This window comes from Staurois parvus, unplaced genomic scaffold, assembly GCF_062004578.1.
Source record: "Staurois parvus isolate SC_StPar_1 unplaced genomic scaffold, SC_StPar_1.0 ptg000441l, whole genome shotgun sequence".
Taxonomy (NCBI): domain Eukaryota; kingdom Metazoa; phylum Chordata; class Amphibia; order Anura; family Ranidae; genus Staurois; species Staurois parvus.
Genome location: NW_028318237.1, coordinates 232,494 through 249,031, shown reverse-complemented (window position 1 = coordinate 249,031; position 16,538 = coordinate 232,494). Strand labels below are relative to the sequence as shown.

General features: G+C 42.9%; 1 protein-coding gene and 1 long non-coding RNA gene across 2 annotated transcripts in view; one reads left to right on the top strand and one right to left on the bottom strand.

The window, feature by feature from the left end:
- The window catches only part of SGIP1 (SH3GL interacting endocytic adaptor 1), a 230,210-nt gene that overhangs the window by 99,096 nt on the left and 114,576 nt on the right, over positions 1–16,538 (top strand). The window contains exon 7 of the mRNA XM_089687948.1: positions 8,302–8,313. Within this exon, the coding sequence (XP_089544074.1) occupies positions 8,302–8,313 (12 nt within the window). The remainder of the gene's footprint in view (positions 1–8,301; positions 8,314–16,538) is intronic.
- The window catches only part of LOC149453995 (uncharacterized), a 196,596-nt gene that overhangs the window by 92,998 nt on the left and 87,060 nt on the right, over positions 1–16,538 (bottom strand). The gene's annotated exons all lie outside the window — the stretch shown is intronic.

Sequence of the window (16,538 nt, the reverse complement as noted above, 5' to 3'; positions counted from 1 at the left end):
CATGCTGTGCTTGTAAGGAGATAAACCCCAGAGGGCTGGCTAATGTCCAGTCCTCCTGTAGGCAGCAGTATAACCCAGTTGTCCAAATAATGTCTGGTGAGAACGATTTTGTGGTGAGTACAGTAATACCATTCTACTTTCATACATAGTAACCTTGTTTTACTTATAATCAAAGTCTATCACTTATACAGTATAATCTAATTTTATGTACTTGTTTTTGTTTTAATGCTTCATTTTATAGAGGAAAAGTCCGGTAAGACATGAACATATACTTTTTCAGTAGTCGTTATGGTACAATCAACCGATTTCACTGTTGATGAAAATGTTTTATACATACACACACATAAATGTTTCATTTTTACTTTCCATTGCAGTATATGTCTAAAAAATGTTTATTCCTTGGAAACACAACAAGCTTTTACTGTATATTACAGCGTCTAGTAAGTCTGTGCACATCACTATAACAAGGGTCTGCGTTCAGCAAACCATAGCGATGAGATATTGCAGCATTTTGGTATCCTGATTATTAAATCTTAATTGGCCATACATGTAACAATACGATCATTTAGTTGTTTTGTATCTTTCAGAGCTAGATCGTCCATTCAGGGCAATTCAACAAATCAGTTGTTTTCATTGGAAAGGAGCGATCTGTCTGCAACAAAATGCAATCATGTTTAAACAAATTAATTTTTGTTGTGATATTGTTTTTGAGCAAAGGATCAATGACATGACTAAATCTGTGATTGGTTGTTACATGTATGACCGGTTTTTGGCTGATGTCAGACTGGAGCCTTTTCTGTCGTTTCTAAACTGATTAGAGAGATGTATTCACATACAGTCATGGCCGAAATTGTTGGCACCCTTGATATTTCTCCAGGAAATCATGTATTTCTCACGAAACGTATTGCATTAACACATGTTTTGCTATACACATGTTTATTCCCTTTGTGTGTATTGGGACAAAACAAAAAAAGGGAGGAAAGAAAGCAAATTCGACATAATGTCACACAAACCTCCAAAAATGGGCTGGACAAAAGTATTGGCACCCTTTCACAACTGCGGATAAATAAGAATGTTACAAGCATGTGATGCTCCTGTAAACTCACCTGGGGCAAGTAACAGGTGTGGGCAATATAGAAATCACACCTGAAAGCAGATAAAAAGGAGAGACGTTCACTTAACCTTTGCATTGTGTGTCTGTCTGTGCCACACTAAGCATGGACAACAGAAAGAGGAGACGAGAACTGTCTGAGGACCTGAGAACCAAAATTGTGGCAAAATATCAACAATCTCAAGGTTACAAGTCCATCTCCAGAGAACTAGATTTGCCTTTGTCCACAGTGCGCAACATTATCAAGAAGTTTGCAACCCATGGCACTGTAGCTAATCTCCCTGGTCGTGGACGGATGAGGAAAATTGATGAAAGATTGCAACGCAGAATAGTCCGGATGGTGGATAAGCAGCCCCAAACATGTTCCAAAGACATTCAAGCTGTCCTGCAGGCTCAGGGAGCATCAGTGTCAGCGCGAACTATCCGTCGACATTTAAATGAAATGAAACGCTATGGCAGGAGACCCAGGAGGACCCCACTGCTGACACAGAGACATAAAAAAGCAAGACTACAGTTTGCCAAAATGTACTTGAGTAAGCCAAAAGCCTTCTGGGAAAACGTCTTGTGGACAGATGAGACCAAGATAGAGCTTTTCGGTAAAGCACATCATTCTACTGTTTACCGAAAACGGAATGAGGCCTACAAAGAACAAAACACAGTACCTACGGTAAAATATGGTGGAGGTTCAATGATGTTTTGGGGTTGTTTTGCTGCCTCTGGCACTGGGTGCCTTGACTGTGTGCAAGGCATCATGAAATCTGAGGATTACCAAAGGATTTTGGGTCGCACTGTAGGGCCCAGTGTCAGAAAGCTGGGTTTGCGTCCAAGATCCTGGGTCTTCCAGCAGGACAATGACCCCAAACATACGTCAAAAAGCACTCAGAAATGGATGGCAAAGAAGCGCTGGAGAGTTCTGAAGTGGCCAGCAATGAGCCCAGATCTAAATCCCATTGAACACCTGTGGAGAGATCTTAAAATTGCTGTTGGGAAAAGGTGTCCTTCCAATAAGAGAGACCTGGAGCTGTTTGCAAAGGAAGAGTGGTCCAAAATTCCGGGTGAGAGGTGTCAGAAGCTTATTGATGGTTATAGGAAGCGACTGATTTCAGTTATGTTTTCCAAAGGGTGTGCAACCAAATATTAAGTTAAGGGTGCCAATACTTTTGTCCAGCCCATTTTTGGGGTTTTGTGTGACATTATGTCATATTTGCTTTTCTGCCTCTGTTTTATATTTGTTCCAATACATACAAAGGGAATAAACATGTGTATAGCAAAACATGTGTTAATGCAATACCTTTTTTGTGTGAAATACTTGATTTTCAGGAAAAATATCAAGGGTGCCAACAATTTCGGCCATGACTGTAGTAGTAGTTTGCAGATATGTGTTACAGTGCCGTTTGTCTGCATGCACTCAGAGAAGTGTTGTGCTGGGTGCTTGCTGAGAAAGATCATGTTAAAAGCATTAGTTCACTTTTTCAGAAAAAAAGAAAAGGTGAATTAACACTGTACACCCTCCCTACCCCCGATCCCTGCTGTATTTACCTCCAGGGATGCTGTGCTGTCAGTGCCCACGCAGCTGGTCCAGTGGTCCAGGGATTTGAATCTCCGCTCTTCTCTCTTCCCTGTGCAACGCTTCCAGGGTGGACCCGAGTAATTCACTGTGCATGAGCAGACCAGAACAATTCACCGTGCAGGCAAACCACTGGACCAGCTGACAGTTCAGCATCCCTGGAGGTAAATACCCATTCTACATTCATACATAGTAACCTTGTTTCGGGGATCGGGGGTAGGGAAGGGTGTACAGCAGGGGTGTCAAACTGGCAGCCCTCCAGCTGTTGTGAAACTACAAGTCCCATCATGCCTCTACCTTTGGAAACAGAAACAACCTCTCCTGCGCTCTGTGACCCAGAGCAAGGGTGGATGGATGGAACCAGAACTTGACAAATTCGACCACCAATGCATATTAGGTTGTGCAGCTCTAAGCAAGGCTGGGGAAGTCCAACCAGTACTGCAAAGTGAAACAAAAAGAGAGCGCACCAACCTTGCGCATTATCTCAGTAAACCATAATTTTATTGAATTCAGAATGATACTCACAAACAACGAAGTAAATCAAGCATGTAAGTCCTCAAGGAACTTTAGAAGTGTGAAGCGTGTGCAAGTCACATCGTAGGGGTAGACTCTCAGAGTACGGCTGACTCGTTTCAAAGGGGGTCCCTTCTTCATCAGCGCTCTGATGAAGAAGGGACCCCCTTCGAAACGCGTCAACCATACTCTGAGAATCTACCCCTACAATGTGACTCACTCTGCCTTTGGAAATCATGCTTGTGACTGTCACTCTTGCAATGCCTCATGGGACTTGTAGTTTGGCAACAGCTGGAGGGCTGCCAGTTTGACACCTGTGGTGTACAGTGTTAATTCACCTTTTCATTTTTTTCTGAAAAGGTGATCTAATACTTTTAGCAAGCATCCATCACCACACTTGTCTGAGTGCATGCAGACAAAGTGCACGTGAACACACAGTACAGTGGGGACCGAGGTGGGGGGTGGGTGGGGAGAGTGTACACTGACCGTTCACCTTTTCATTTCTTCCATTTTTCCTGTAAAGGTGAACTAACACTTTAAGGGCCATGTCATACTAGCGAACCTGAGTGTGCAATTGGGCAAACTCCAAAATCAGCCTGTATAAATTCCATGGTGAACAAAAACAAACAAGGGTGCACTCCCATCGTGCATTAAGGTGGTACACCACATATTTATTGAAAAATTATAAATACTCACAAACCAAAAGGGATAAAAACAGAACAGGTGATCCGTTCTGCTATCCCTTATAAGGTGTTTGAATCCATTGGACTGTCCTTACGGATCACCTGTTCTGTTTTTATCCCTTTTGGTTTGTGAGTATTTATAATTTTTCAATAAATACGTGGTGTACCACGTTAATGCAGGATGGGAGTGCACCCTTGTTTGTTTTTGTTCACCATCACCTAGAATTCCCGATCTCTGAAGGGCTGCACCTCAACGTTTGGCATTCAGAATCTCCTTCAGTCAGCATGAAGATTTGAGCGCTGGTTTCATTTTGTTCTTTTGGATGTATAAATTCCATATTTAAAGTGGTTACATTTTTTTACCTTCATGCATTCCTTGCAGTAAGGTAAAAATGTTTAGGTAGCACTATCTCCTCTATTAGAATCTATTCTATTTTTTTTTTCCAACTTTGGAAGATGACAATATTCTAATACATGCAGTCTATGGAGGAAATCAGCAAAAGTCAGCAAAATGTTTACATTTCGAATTTGTTTTGGATTCGGATAATTCATTATGAGAGGTCTTTTTATTTTCTATTAATTGGTTGGCACTGTGACATGGCCCTCAAAGACATTCACTTGTGAGAAATCCTTTGCTGTGTGGCCTAAAAGCAAGTCCAAAGATCCTATTGAGTGACATGTCCAGTTTTATCTGTATGGCTATTCCATGAAGCTAACACTCATAGCACTTTAGCTGTCAGATGTTGCAGTAAAGCAGCCTGTCTGCCATCAGCCTTAAATGTAACTTACCAGGTTAGGAATATGAGTGCTGACAATTTCAGCTTGTTTTTAAAGGCGCAAGCTCCCAGCTTCTTCTCTCATCCTTGATTCAATACTTGGCGAATCCCTGATCTAAAACAAGTGCAGGTTATTATTATTATACAGTGTTTATAAAGCGCCAATAGTTCGCTCAGCGCTGTACATTACAAAGGGGGACAGAACATGTGACAGAACAATACCAATACAATGCAAAACATGAGGGGATTGAGGGCCCTGCTCTTTCGAGCTTACAATCTAGGAGGGAGGGGATGGTGGTACAGGAGGAGATAGCTGTGGGGGATGGGGTGGTAGGAAGAGTGGAGGAGGTTGGCAGGTTAGCAGGGGGTGGGGTAGGCTTCCCTGAAGAGATGGGTTTTCAGGGTGCGCCTAAAGGAGAGGAGAGTAGGTGATAATCTGATGGGTTGGGGCAGGGAGTTCCAGAGGATGGGTGACACCCTGGAGAAGTCCTGGAGGCGGGCATGGGAGGAGGAGACCAGGGAACTAGAGAGAAGGAGGTCTTGTGAGGAGCGGAGTGTGCGTGTTGGGCGGTACTTGGATATTAGGTCAGTGATGTAGTTCGGGGCAGTATGGTGGACGGCTTTGTACATCAGTGTTAGGATTTTGAATTTGATCCGTTGCGCAATCGGAAGCCAGTGGAGGGATTGGCAGAGGGGGGTGGCGGAGATGGAGCGGTTGGAAAGGTGAATGAGTCTGGCAGCCGTATTCAGGATGGACTGAAGCGGGGATAGCCAGCGGCGAGGCAGGCCAGTGAGGAGGGAGTTGCAGTAGTCAAGTCGTGATATGATGAGGGAGTGGATGAGCTGCTTAGTGGTTAGCACTCCTAAATTCACTGGTTGTGTAATTGTTCATATCGGTTAATTACTAAGGTGGCCATACATTATACAGTGTTCTTGTACAATTTCCCTTTTATATTTCACAAAATCATAAAATATGAGGTCAAACTAAACACTTTCAGTTTGTATGGAATCAGGCAGGACCTTGCATTACATAGTTGAGGGTAAATCTAAACAAAATTACAAAAATTTAATTTTTGCATCAAGACTGCATTTGTCCCTTATGAAAGTCAATAGGAATGCAAATGCAGCTTAGAAGGACTTTCACTGCAGGTCAGAAGGAGGTCAGCTGCAGGTGAAATGCACATTTCAGTGAATTCTAATCCTAAATGCGAGCAGGATGCACTTCAAAACTGCATTTCCTCATAATCCAAATTGATAGCAAGGATGGCAGCTAGCACCTTTGAAATGCAGGTTGTCAGTGACAGCGGACATATTTTAGTCCTGATAAGTTCCCTTTATGTGGAGCAGGGGATCCTGGGTGTATATGGGCTCAGAGCACAAGAGTGGATTTGGGTTTGATTCCACCGGTGAAGTGTTTTGTTATTTGATATGGTGGTGGGTCAAGGTGCTTTGTCGCCCAAATATCACAAGGGTGAGGCTAATGGTTACTGATGCACTTATTGTAGGCTGTCTTCATATTTGAGTGTTAGTAAAATGACATTGTAAAGGCCCATTCAGATGGACAGCCTCTGGCAAACATCTGCAATTCTCATCAGCAGAGAAACTACATCCATGCACACTCTGTATGTGAACAGCTGTGGCCAGCAGTAGTGCCAGCCAAATTTGTACCCTGTGCACATCAAAGGCCAGGATGAAGACAGGTTGCACCAGGAATGGTGTTTCTGACCGCCTAAGAACTGACAGTCCGTATGCGGCCATATCACAGGGTGTTGCTTTGTTCAAATGCAGTGTTTAGCCGCATCTGAATACAGCAGGCTTGGATCAGCAGAACTGCGACCAGAACAATTTTTTTGGTGGAGTGATGAAAGTGCCTCTAAAATCTAAAGTTTTTTTTATTTTTTTTTTCACCTTAATGCATTCTCTGCATTAAAGTGGTTGTAAACCTCAAACATGAAAAATGAACAAATCATATACCTCTATAGCGTGCACTTGTCTCAGGAGCACTAAGTGTCTTTTCTGTCTGCTGCTTCATTCCTCTGCTATGGCCATGAGTTTATCCTGACAAGATTTCCTGACACCAAGAGAAAAATGGTGCCAGGGGAGGGAGCCCCGGCAGAGATTGACAGATTCAACTCTGTTCCTGTGAGCTGTATGGAGAGGGGGTGTGTCTTTTCTCTCCAATCAGCTCTCAGAATTTTCCTCACTGAGCTCTGCAGAGTGCAACTTCAGCTCTGTGCCCCCTTTTTTTTTTTAACAGCTCTTATAAATGCTGCACTTTGAATGTCTGTAGAGAAGAGAAGACTGCAGATACAGGTACAACTCATATAGGAGAATTTGATTCATCTCTGTGTATCACTTCACTGGGTATACGTAAGGGTTACGACCACTTTAAGGTAAGGTAAAAACTTCCACTGCGCCCCCAACTCACTCACATATACCCAGTGATGTGCCTTGACACCTGGATCCATCTCACTCTCTTCTGGTGTCACAGCTCTTGCTTAGAACAGCGGGAGCCATCGGCTCCTGCTGCTGTCAGTCAAATCCATAGACCGGGGGCGAGGATGGGACCGAGCCACACTATGTATGTGTCGATGGACTAGCCAAGGCAGGGAGACCCCAGAGGAGGAGGTTTGGGGTGGCTCTGTGCACATTGCACAGAGCAGGTAAGTATAAACCTGTTTATTATTTAATGGGAAAAAAATAGACTTTACAATCATTTGAAGTTAGAACCACTGTGAGGCTTTTATTGTTGTCAGTGTGCCCATTATGCAGTTTTCACTTCCTGTCCCAGTGACAGCAATGCCCTTGGAATCCGTTCCCCTAACTCAGTGTTTCTCAACTCCAGTCCTCATGGACCCCCAACAGGTCATGTTTTCAGGATTTCCATTATTTTGCACAGGTGATTTGATCAGTTTCACTGCCTTAGTAATTACCACAGCTGATTCATCTGAGGGAAATCCTGAAAACATGACCTGTTGGGGGTCCATGAGGACTGGAGTTGAGAAACACTGCCCTAACTGCAGATTTGGATAACAACAAAAAAAAATAACAATCAATCAATATGAAAAAAAAAAGTTTATTCCATTTTAATCCTGTAGTTACATTAGGGGTGCAACAAAATAAAAACAAAATAGACTTGATTGTGAACTGTAATTAAAACCTTGCTCAACTGAAGATTTTATAATTTGGTACCTGAGCCATTTTGAAAACAAAAAAAAAAAAACAGCTCTGGGAGTGGAATTACTGTATTCTAGCCGTAGATACAACAAAAGCAAGAAGAAAAGAATGAGGCCTTTGTCCATATACCAAATGTCTGTGGTCAAACCTACAAACTATAGCAGGACAGTGGTTAGCGGATTGCTACTCAGGATCAACAAGTAGCAAGTCTTCTCCGCAGCAAATAATCATCTTAAGTTCAGGTCAGACAGATATAAGGAAACCATGTATTTGGTACATCTCCTCAATACATACACTTTTCTCCTTTGTAAATCTTTACATGTTGTGAAATTTAGGGATATTTTCTGTTGATTATTCACATTTATAATGGATAATTTTGCTGTAGCACAGTCTGTCCTGCTTGTGTGTTAGTGATCACTGATGTGTCACTCTTTGACTAGGTGTGTCTTCTCTCTTCCCTTGTGCTGGCCGCAGAGACGTAGCCCGGTAAGCCAAGCAATTTTCACTTTTCTTGGGCGATGGTTGTTATTGTTGTATGTAGTTCATTTTTTTAACTTTTTTTTTCAACAGGTTGCTTTTTTATATAGTTTGCAAACTTGGCATCGCGGGTATTTGTACCTTCACAGACTCTTGAAACCCAGTTGAGCCTTCAGTTTAAATCCGCCAATTCATTCTAGGTGCATGAAAACGAACGGTGTTGACAGTCAAGGTGGCCATATGTTGGATCGACAGTAGGCCAGTTTAGCAAGTGCCAGCCAAATGTCAATCCATGTAAGGCCACTTTGGCTGAACAGAAGTTGATCTACTGTTCATCCTGTTTGTAGAATTCAGCTCGATCAGCTCCACAGGCAATAGACTGTTGCGCTGATCTGTATGGGAGTCCCACTGCTGTCAGAATACAGTGACGCAGCGGAGAGGATTCCCTCATCCACATCGACTTGGTGGATAGGGGAATCGGGTTAGTGTTTTTCATTTAACCCGTTGGTTGAGTGAAAAAAAAAAAACAAATCCATGTATGGCCAGCTTTACAGATGCTTTACTTTAGAAAGCAGCCATAACCTGAGTAGCACAGCCTGTCCCCTGCCAGCTTGTTGCAGAGAAGGACCCTTGCTCTCTGTGTGGAAGCAGTGGTCTATTTGCAGTAGAGATGAGCTTGGAAGTTCACTGAAGTCAGTTGTAGTCAAAGTCCTGTGTGTACCTCTTTATTTACGCGAGCTGCGGAGAGGGAATGACCCGTCTCACAGCTCATTGTAGTAAAAATAAATTTGCATATGTTCGGAGTTTATAATTTATTATTACAGGTACTTATATAGCACTGGCAATTTTCATAGCACTTTACATATATATTGTGTACATTCACACCAGTCCCTGCCTTCAAGGAGCTTACAGTTTAAGATCCCTAACTCACATTCATACATACGCATACTAGGGCCAATTTTGGACAGGAGACAATTACCCTACCAGCATGTCTTTAGAGTGTGGGAGGAAACCTGAGTACCCAGAGGAAACGCATGCAGGCACAGGGAGAACATATAAACTCCAGGCAGGTAGTGCCATAGTTGCGATTTTAATCAACGACCTTAGTGCTGCTAGGTGGAAGTAACAACCATTTAGCCAGTGTGCTGCCCAACGATCTGACATGCCTTGTGTCGGTCCTAGAACACTACAACTGGCAAAGCTTATGTCCCCTGCTAATCTGAGGGATATAGCTATGACTTGACAGTACGCCAGACTTCTGCAGAGAGTCCACTGCTTCTACACATAGAGCAAGGTTCCTTCTCTGCAGGGTGTTGGCAGGGGACAGGCTTTGATACTCAAGCTGTGGCTGCTTTCTAATGAAAATGAATGATAAGACATTGCACATCCTAATTTTGATTGCTTTGGAATGTATTTAGCTGATTTAACCTAAACGTTCAGTTGGGCTTAAGAACCAGTCAACGTTTTCAACACAGGAATTATTTTATTACCATTCATTTCGAAAATGTAGCAATTTTGTGCTTATGAAAATTGTTATTTTTTCTTAATTTATTATAAGCTCTTCAAAGTGCCTGTCTTCTCAGTGTGCTTCCAATTTCTGAATGCCCATCGGACAAAAGCCTTGATTTCTCATCTTTGCCACAAGCTAATGAGAGTTTATTGGCCTTCGAATTTCAAGGTAGTGAACTCCTATTAACAGGGGTCACGATCCACAGGAAAGAAGCCAGACGATTAAAAAAAAAAAAAATACTGGAAAAGTGTTAGTTTCATTATCATTGCAGGCTGGATTCATACCTTTTATGACGTGTTATGGCACACAAGGTAATGCACATTGTAGGTATGCAGCCAAGGAATCTGCTTTTTGTTTCCATAGGACACTACAGCATGGTTCACATCAGTGCATAAAAGGAAGGTCTGTTGTGGAGGATCTATGTTGGGTGTCATTCATAATGAATGGTAACATACCAAGGTTCACACATTACCACAATGTAAAGGTGTGAATGTGGTCTTAACTTGGTGATGATCAAATAAACATTTCCAAATTGTCTGATCAAACTATTTGTCCACTAATTGTGTGTGGAGGTGTTGCTCAATCCCTACATTGAGACCTCTCGAACAAAGAAATTGCCCATGGGACTTTAAATAAGCTGCACCTTTAATCAACAACAAATCAAAAAGAGTTCTTAGAGAAAAAACCTGATTTTTAGTAACATACAAAATTGAAGTTAAAACCACAATAAAATATATTTGCGCATGAAGGATATTTTACACGATAGCATATACTGTACACATATCAAACTAGACCGTTTATATCCTGAAACTTGACACATTTTGTGAAACAATGTTCACTTCCTCAGGAGATAGTGATGTTCCATAGGATATCTGTGGAGAAGCCATGTCCGTTAATAAAGCAAAAAAAAAAAAAACAACAGCTATATAATAAGATATTTTTTTTTTAATTAACTGACATGTCTTCTTCACAGATATCCTATGGAACATCACAATCTCCTGAGGAAGTGAACATTGTTTCACGAAATGCGTTGCGTGTCAGGAGATCAACCGTCTAGTTTGATATGTGTACAGTATATGCTATCATGTAAACTATCCATCATGCGCGGATATATTTTAACTTCAATTTTGTATGTGAATAAAAATCAGGTTTTTTAACCCCTTCACGCCGGCGCCTCCCGGCCCTTTAAGGGTTTCAGAAGCTGGGAAGCAGAGTGGGGTTTTAAGGTCACGTGACACGCCGTCACAGCGGTCACCTGATCGGGAAAGGTCACAATCGAAAGAGGAGATTGGGACCTTTCCATGAGTACCGGACATGTGTGCTGGGAGCGCGCGCTCTCAGCACATATGTTCTTTTTTAATAGAACGCAAATGTGCGGCCCCTCAGCATCTAAGCCCAGATGTCAGGAGGCCACACATTTGTGTTCGGCCGGCGTGAAGAGGTTAAGAACTCTTTTTGATTTGCTAGTCATATAAAACTGCCCCATCTACATCTAAAAACACCTCTGTATCTATAGTTTTCAAGAAAATTGCGGTTGTTGCCTACAGCTACCAGAGAGATTTACTTATTCTGCCTCAGTCATAGACTAAACACAGATGGGAAGATGTCTTGCAGTTGGACAAATTTCCTCCATACTCCGCTAAGGTTTTAGCGATGCATGTATGACAACATTCTAGTTTTTTTCCTTTATAGAAGCGGCAGGCTGGAAATGCCTGTATGAAAATGAGAATGTCCTAAGGCCAGAGGTGCCCCCTAGGAAATATTTAGACAAGGTTTGAGTTGGATATAATGCTTTTCCTTAACTTTGGAGAGAATTCCTCTCACTTCTGTTGAGTCTACAGAACAGGAAATGAAGGGATATCTCCCCAAAAGCACACAGACAGCAAAAAAAGAAATGCTGACGGGATTTATTGATTTATCCCTACTCAACCCACAACTAAGGCTGCTTTCACAATCATCAGTTTTTCTTTTGCTTTTGCATTTAAAAAAAGTGGAAAAAAAACTGTTTTCTGTAACTGATTATAAAGTATCAGTTATAGTTTGGCTGGGAAAGTTTATTTTTTGCCCGTGTAGTGGGGCTGTGCCGGCACTGCACAGGTTAAATGCTTATTTTGTTTTAGGGGAGGGGACACCAAAGATATACTCACTTGACCTGCTGATCCTCTCCACCCCCCCCCCCACCCCCACAAGACCGGTCCTTTCGGCTCCTGCCCTCCATACCGGCACCCCCCACCCCCCAACCAGAATTCAGAATGGGGGCACTCTAATACAGGAGGTGTGTTTCTGGTCAAGTCACCAGGGGAAAACAGAAGGAAAAAAGCCTAAAAAAAGAAAACTAATGCAAACACTACATCTAATGATTGGTAAGTTGCAATATATTACATTTTTGGATTTAATACCACTTGAATATATTAACCCCTTCACGCCGGCCGCATGCAAATGTGCGGCCTCCCGGCGTCTGGGCCTAGACGCTGAGCGGCCGTATATTTGCGTTCATGTAGAAAAAAACATATGTGCTGAGAGAGTGCTCCCAGCACACATGTGAGGTACTCACGGAAAGGTCCCAGTCCGCTCTTTCGATCGGGACCTTTCCCGATCATGTGACCGGCTGTGACGTGACGTTACAGCGGACACATGACACTAAGCCACTGCCCGTCCCGCCCACCCCCCGGCGCAGGAACTCCTCTTCACGTCGGGACGATTCGGCGTGAAGGGGTTAAGGGGCTATAAAATAAGACCAGCTTATTACACTGTAAACACTCTTAGGAGTATATTTATTAAACAAACTAAAAAAAACGCATGTCGCAGCATTCACACAGCAGTCACAGATAATCCTATATGTGTCTAATATATTTATTTTCTATGATTGTCAGCTCCTTCTAATGGCCATGATACCACCATTTCCTGAAATGCCTTACTTAGGAAAATACTGCATCATAGAAAATAATAGGGATAATTTGCAACAGTTGTGCAAATGCTGTTGCATTCACACAGCAAATTTTTTGGGGAATAGATATTTAGGATTTAACATGTTACTATTACAGCTATTACATCCCCCCACCCCCTCCCCCAATCCCCCATTGTGAAAGCAAGTGGGGAATTTCTGCCCGCACTGACACACGGCCGCATGGGGCTCTGCCCACCCGAATGCTCCGTTCATTCACAGAGTTCTGTGAATGGGAGAACTACAAGTACCAACAGCCAATGAACTACCAGCTGCTGTTGAATTCTCTAGGTAGTTAATTGATGCTTCCTGTCATTTTGTAACTGCCTGCCCATACGAGGTACAGGCAGCTTACACTGACAGTCAGGCTCCTAGTAACAAAAAAAAAAAAAAAAAGATAAATGCACATTTTCTAACTGCAAAAAGATGTGCATTTAATATTTTTTTTCTTTTTTTTTACAAAGGTGAACTTCTCCTTTTAAAGCAAATGTCTAGACAGCTGCAACAGGGCTTCAGAAATAGAAAGCTGAGCTCAGGACTGGGCCGAGGAGTAGGCTGCAGAGGAGCTGCCTTGGGTTCTTCTTTGGGAGGCGGCACAAACTACAACCTGTTCAGTCAAACCAAAACAGGTATACACGGGTCTTGCAGCAACAGCATTTTATTGTCTATGTTTCGAGGGAGCTTAGTCCACCAAGGCAAGCACCTATCCAGCTCATGAAGGGGAGCTCACTTTGGGCATGACTGTAGGTGAGCAAAAGTTTCTCTAGTGAAGCTCTTGTGATCCCAACCCCCCCCCCCCCAAAAAAAAGAAAAAAAGGCTAGCCATATACTTTGGCTAGCCATATACTTTAACTTCTACATTAGGGAGCTGACCATGAGCAATTTGGAATGAGCCCCAATACTTTGAAAACTTCCCTAAAATCATGGGGGGGGATCCTGAAAGCTCCCACATATCGCTTAGATCCTCTTTTTGATTCTCTCAGTGCACTTTATGACATAGGAGGGAAAATCTGATTGCCTGCTATAGGCGAGATCATCATTCCTTTGCATTCTGGAACCTCTAGCGTTCCCCCTTGTGTTTCTGGACTGTCCTCTGGGAGCCATGCAGCATTTATGAGCACTGTTTGCCTCAAAGCCGCTCAGTAGAACTAGTAGACAGCTGAGTGTCAGGGATTCTGAGGACACAAGAAGATCAGTCTAAAACCTACTTAAATAAGGCCATATGTCAAGACTTGGCATTAGAAAAGTGATAGGCTCTCTAACTTTTTGATGGACCAATATTTTTCGCTAGGTTAAAGGAAACATATCAAGATTGAAATATGCTGATGACCTCCCCTAAAATGTTAGTCTGTCTAGATGTATAGCTAATCCTTTAGCCTTAGTACTTTGAGCCACCAACACAGTACAAGTTCAGAAATAGAAAATTCTGTTTTTTCCTGACTTTCATTTTTTTGCTTACTTGCTTGTAGTCTGTAGCTTAAAGGAGATATGTTCACCTTCTGTATCATGTTACACCCATATTCAGGATGTAACATGTTACAAATGCACTGGCTCCTGCACCCCCAAACCCCTCTCCCCAGTCCTCCGTTGTGACAGCTAGCGGGGTTCCTCCCCCCCAATGTCACACAGTAAAAATACGCGCCCAGCCGCCTCATTTATTCACAGCGTTCTGTGAATAAGAAAACTTCAAGTCTCAATAGCCTTTGCGGCTGTCGGCTTGTAGTTCTCAATGAACTACCAGAACACTGTTGATTGCTCTAGGGCAGTGGTGGGCAACCTTTTTTTTCAACTGAGCCAAATCTCGCCAAAACCACGATTGAAATTTATTTTGAGAGCCACATTTTTAAAACTGAAAATACATCCCCCATATAGTAATTCATCCCCCATATAGTAATTCATCCCCCATATAGTAATTCATCCCCCATAGTAATTCATCCCCCATATAGTAATTCATCCCCCATATAGTAATTCATCCCCCATAGTAATTCATCCCCCATATAGTAATTCATCCCCCATAGTAATTCATCCCCCATATAGTAATTCATCCCCCATATAGTAATTCATCCCTGGCCTCAGTAATTCAGCTACTGGCCTCTGAGCCTCTCTCATCATAGTATTTTAAATTAGAAGTATTAGTGGAGGAGGGGCACTGGACACTGATTTTCATGTGTTATCAAAATGTGGACAAAGTCATTACTTGAGCCCAGTTGGCCTGTATTCAGCAGCTCACCACACGGATGAAAATCCTCCCGGACAGGGCATTCACCCAAGTTGAGTTCCAAGTGTAATGGGTCAAAGAGAGCGCAAAAAGAGAAGATGTTATAAACAACAGTCTGGTGTTCACAGTAGAAATGGAATAGAATGGCTATATCATGCTCAGAGGCCAGTAGCTATAGCAGTAGAGAGTCTCCCACTGACCAGATAAGTGCAGTAGCAGGTCACCCTGGTGGATGAGATGAGCTCACCCAAGGTGCATGTCTAAGCACTAACCGGTGTTTACCAGAGCTCCTGATGGAGGAGATGGGTTTTGCTGCATGTCAGTACCAGGATGCAGCCCTCAGTCACCAGGACAGTGAGAAAGTCAGGGTCCAGTAGCAGATATAGCAGGTCAGGACCAAGCAGATGTGTAGTGAGTAAACAAGCCAAAGATTGGTAACAAGTGGTCGCAGGTTGGGATCAAGCAAAAGCATACTCGAGGAACAAGCCAAAGGTCGGTAACGAGTGGTAGCAGAGAAAGACGGCTGCAGGAGTGACAAGAGCTAGATATTGGCTGAAGAGAGCAGAATAATCTGGTAAACAAGAAGTGCAAAGGCATGGCTAAAATAGGAAGATCAAAGGAGGAGCAGAGAGTTCAAGAGAAACAAGGTTCAAGGATATGTCAAGGAGCTCAGCAAGAAGAGACCTCGCCAGACACAGCAGAGGACGCAGGTTCAGACCCAGGTCCTGACAGACTGTTTCCACTATGAATTCCAGCACTGACTGCTGCTTATAACATCTTCTGTCTGCAGATGGCCAGTTGGCTTAAGAGAGCTTTTGAGTCCATTTAACAATCTGCCATTTCACCCAGCCCTGATGAGGGATTTTGTGGCCTCTGAAATGCTTTGGACTGTTCTTTGCCCTGCTTGTTGTAACAAGTTGAACAATAAAGAGTTTGGACTCCATAGGACTTTTCATTTAGCATTCTCTTCGACCTGTTACACTTTTTAAAGCAGGGCTCCACCCAAAAGAGGAAGTTCTGCTTTAAAGTGTTACTAAGCCCAGGACCCTGCATTCACTATGTCTGGTCTCCCACAGTACATAGAAGATTCTTTTAGTAAATACTTTTTCTCATCAACAATGAGAGCAGTCTTGTGACTTCTATCAGTGTCCAGCAGAGCACTGGTTACAGCTTGTAAGAGGAGTTTTCATTCAGGATGCTGAACCCCTGACCTCTGTCTGGACAGTGCTGATTGGCCCTGTGCTGATCACTTGCACTCTCCCAATAAAAAAAAAAAACCTCTCTAGCAATACACAGTAAACTGAGCATGTGCAGAAGGGCTGCAGGTTCAGTCTGTCTTATCAGCGTGGATATGTGAACAAAAGGAGGGGCAGAGAATTGACTATCAAACAGCCTTTTTACACAATGCAGAGGATTAGATTACCCCCTTAGGTTCCACAGTGAGTATAACAAGCATGCGTTACTGCATATACAGACTGATTGTACTGTTGTGGGTTTAGTAACACTTTAGAGACTTGTCCACCGCTGCCCGTTAAGGATGGGCTCCTTTGGGGAACGTGGGC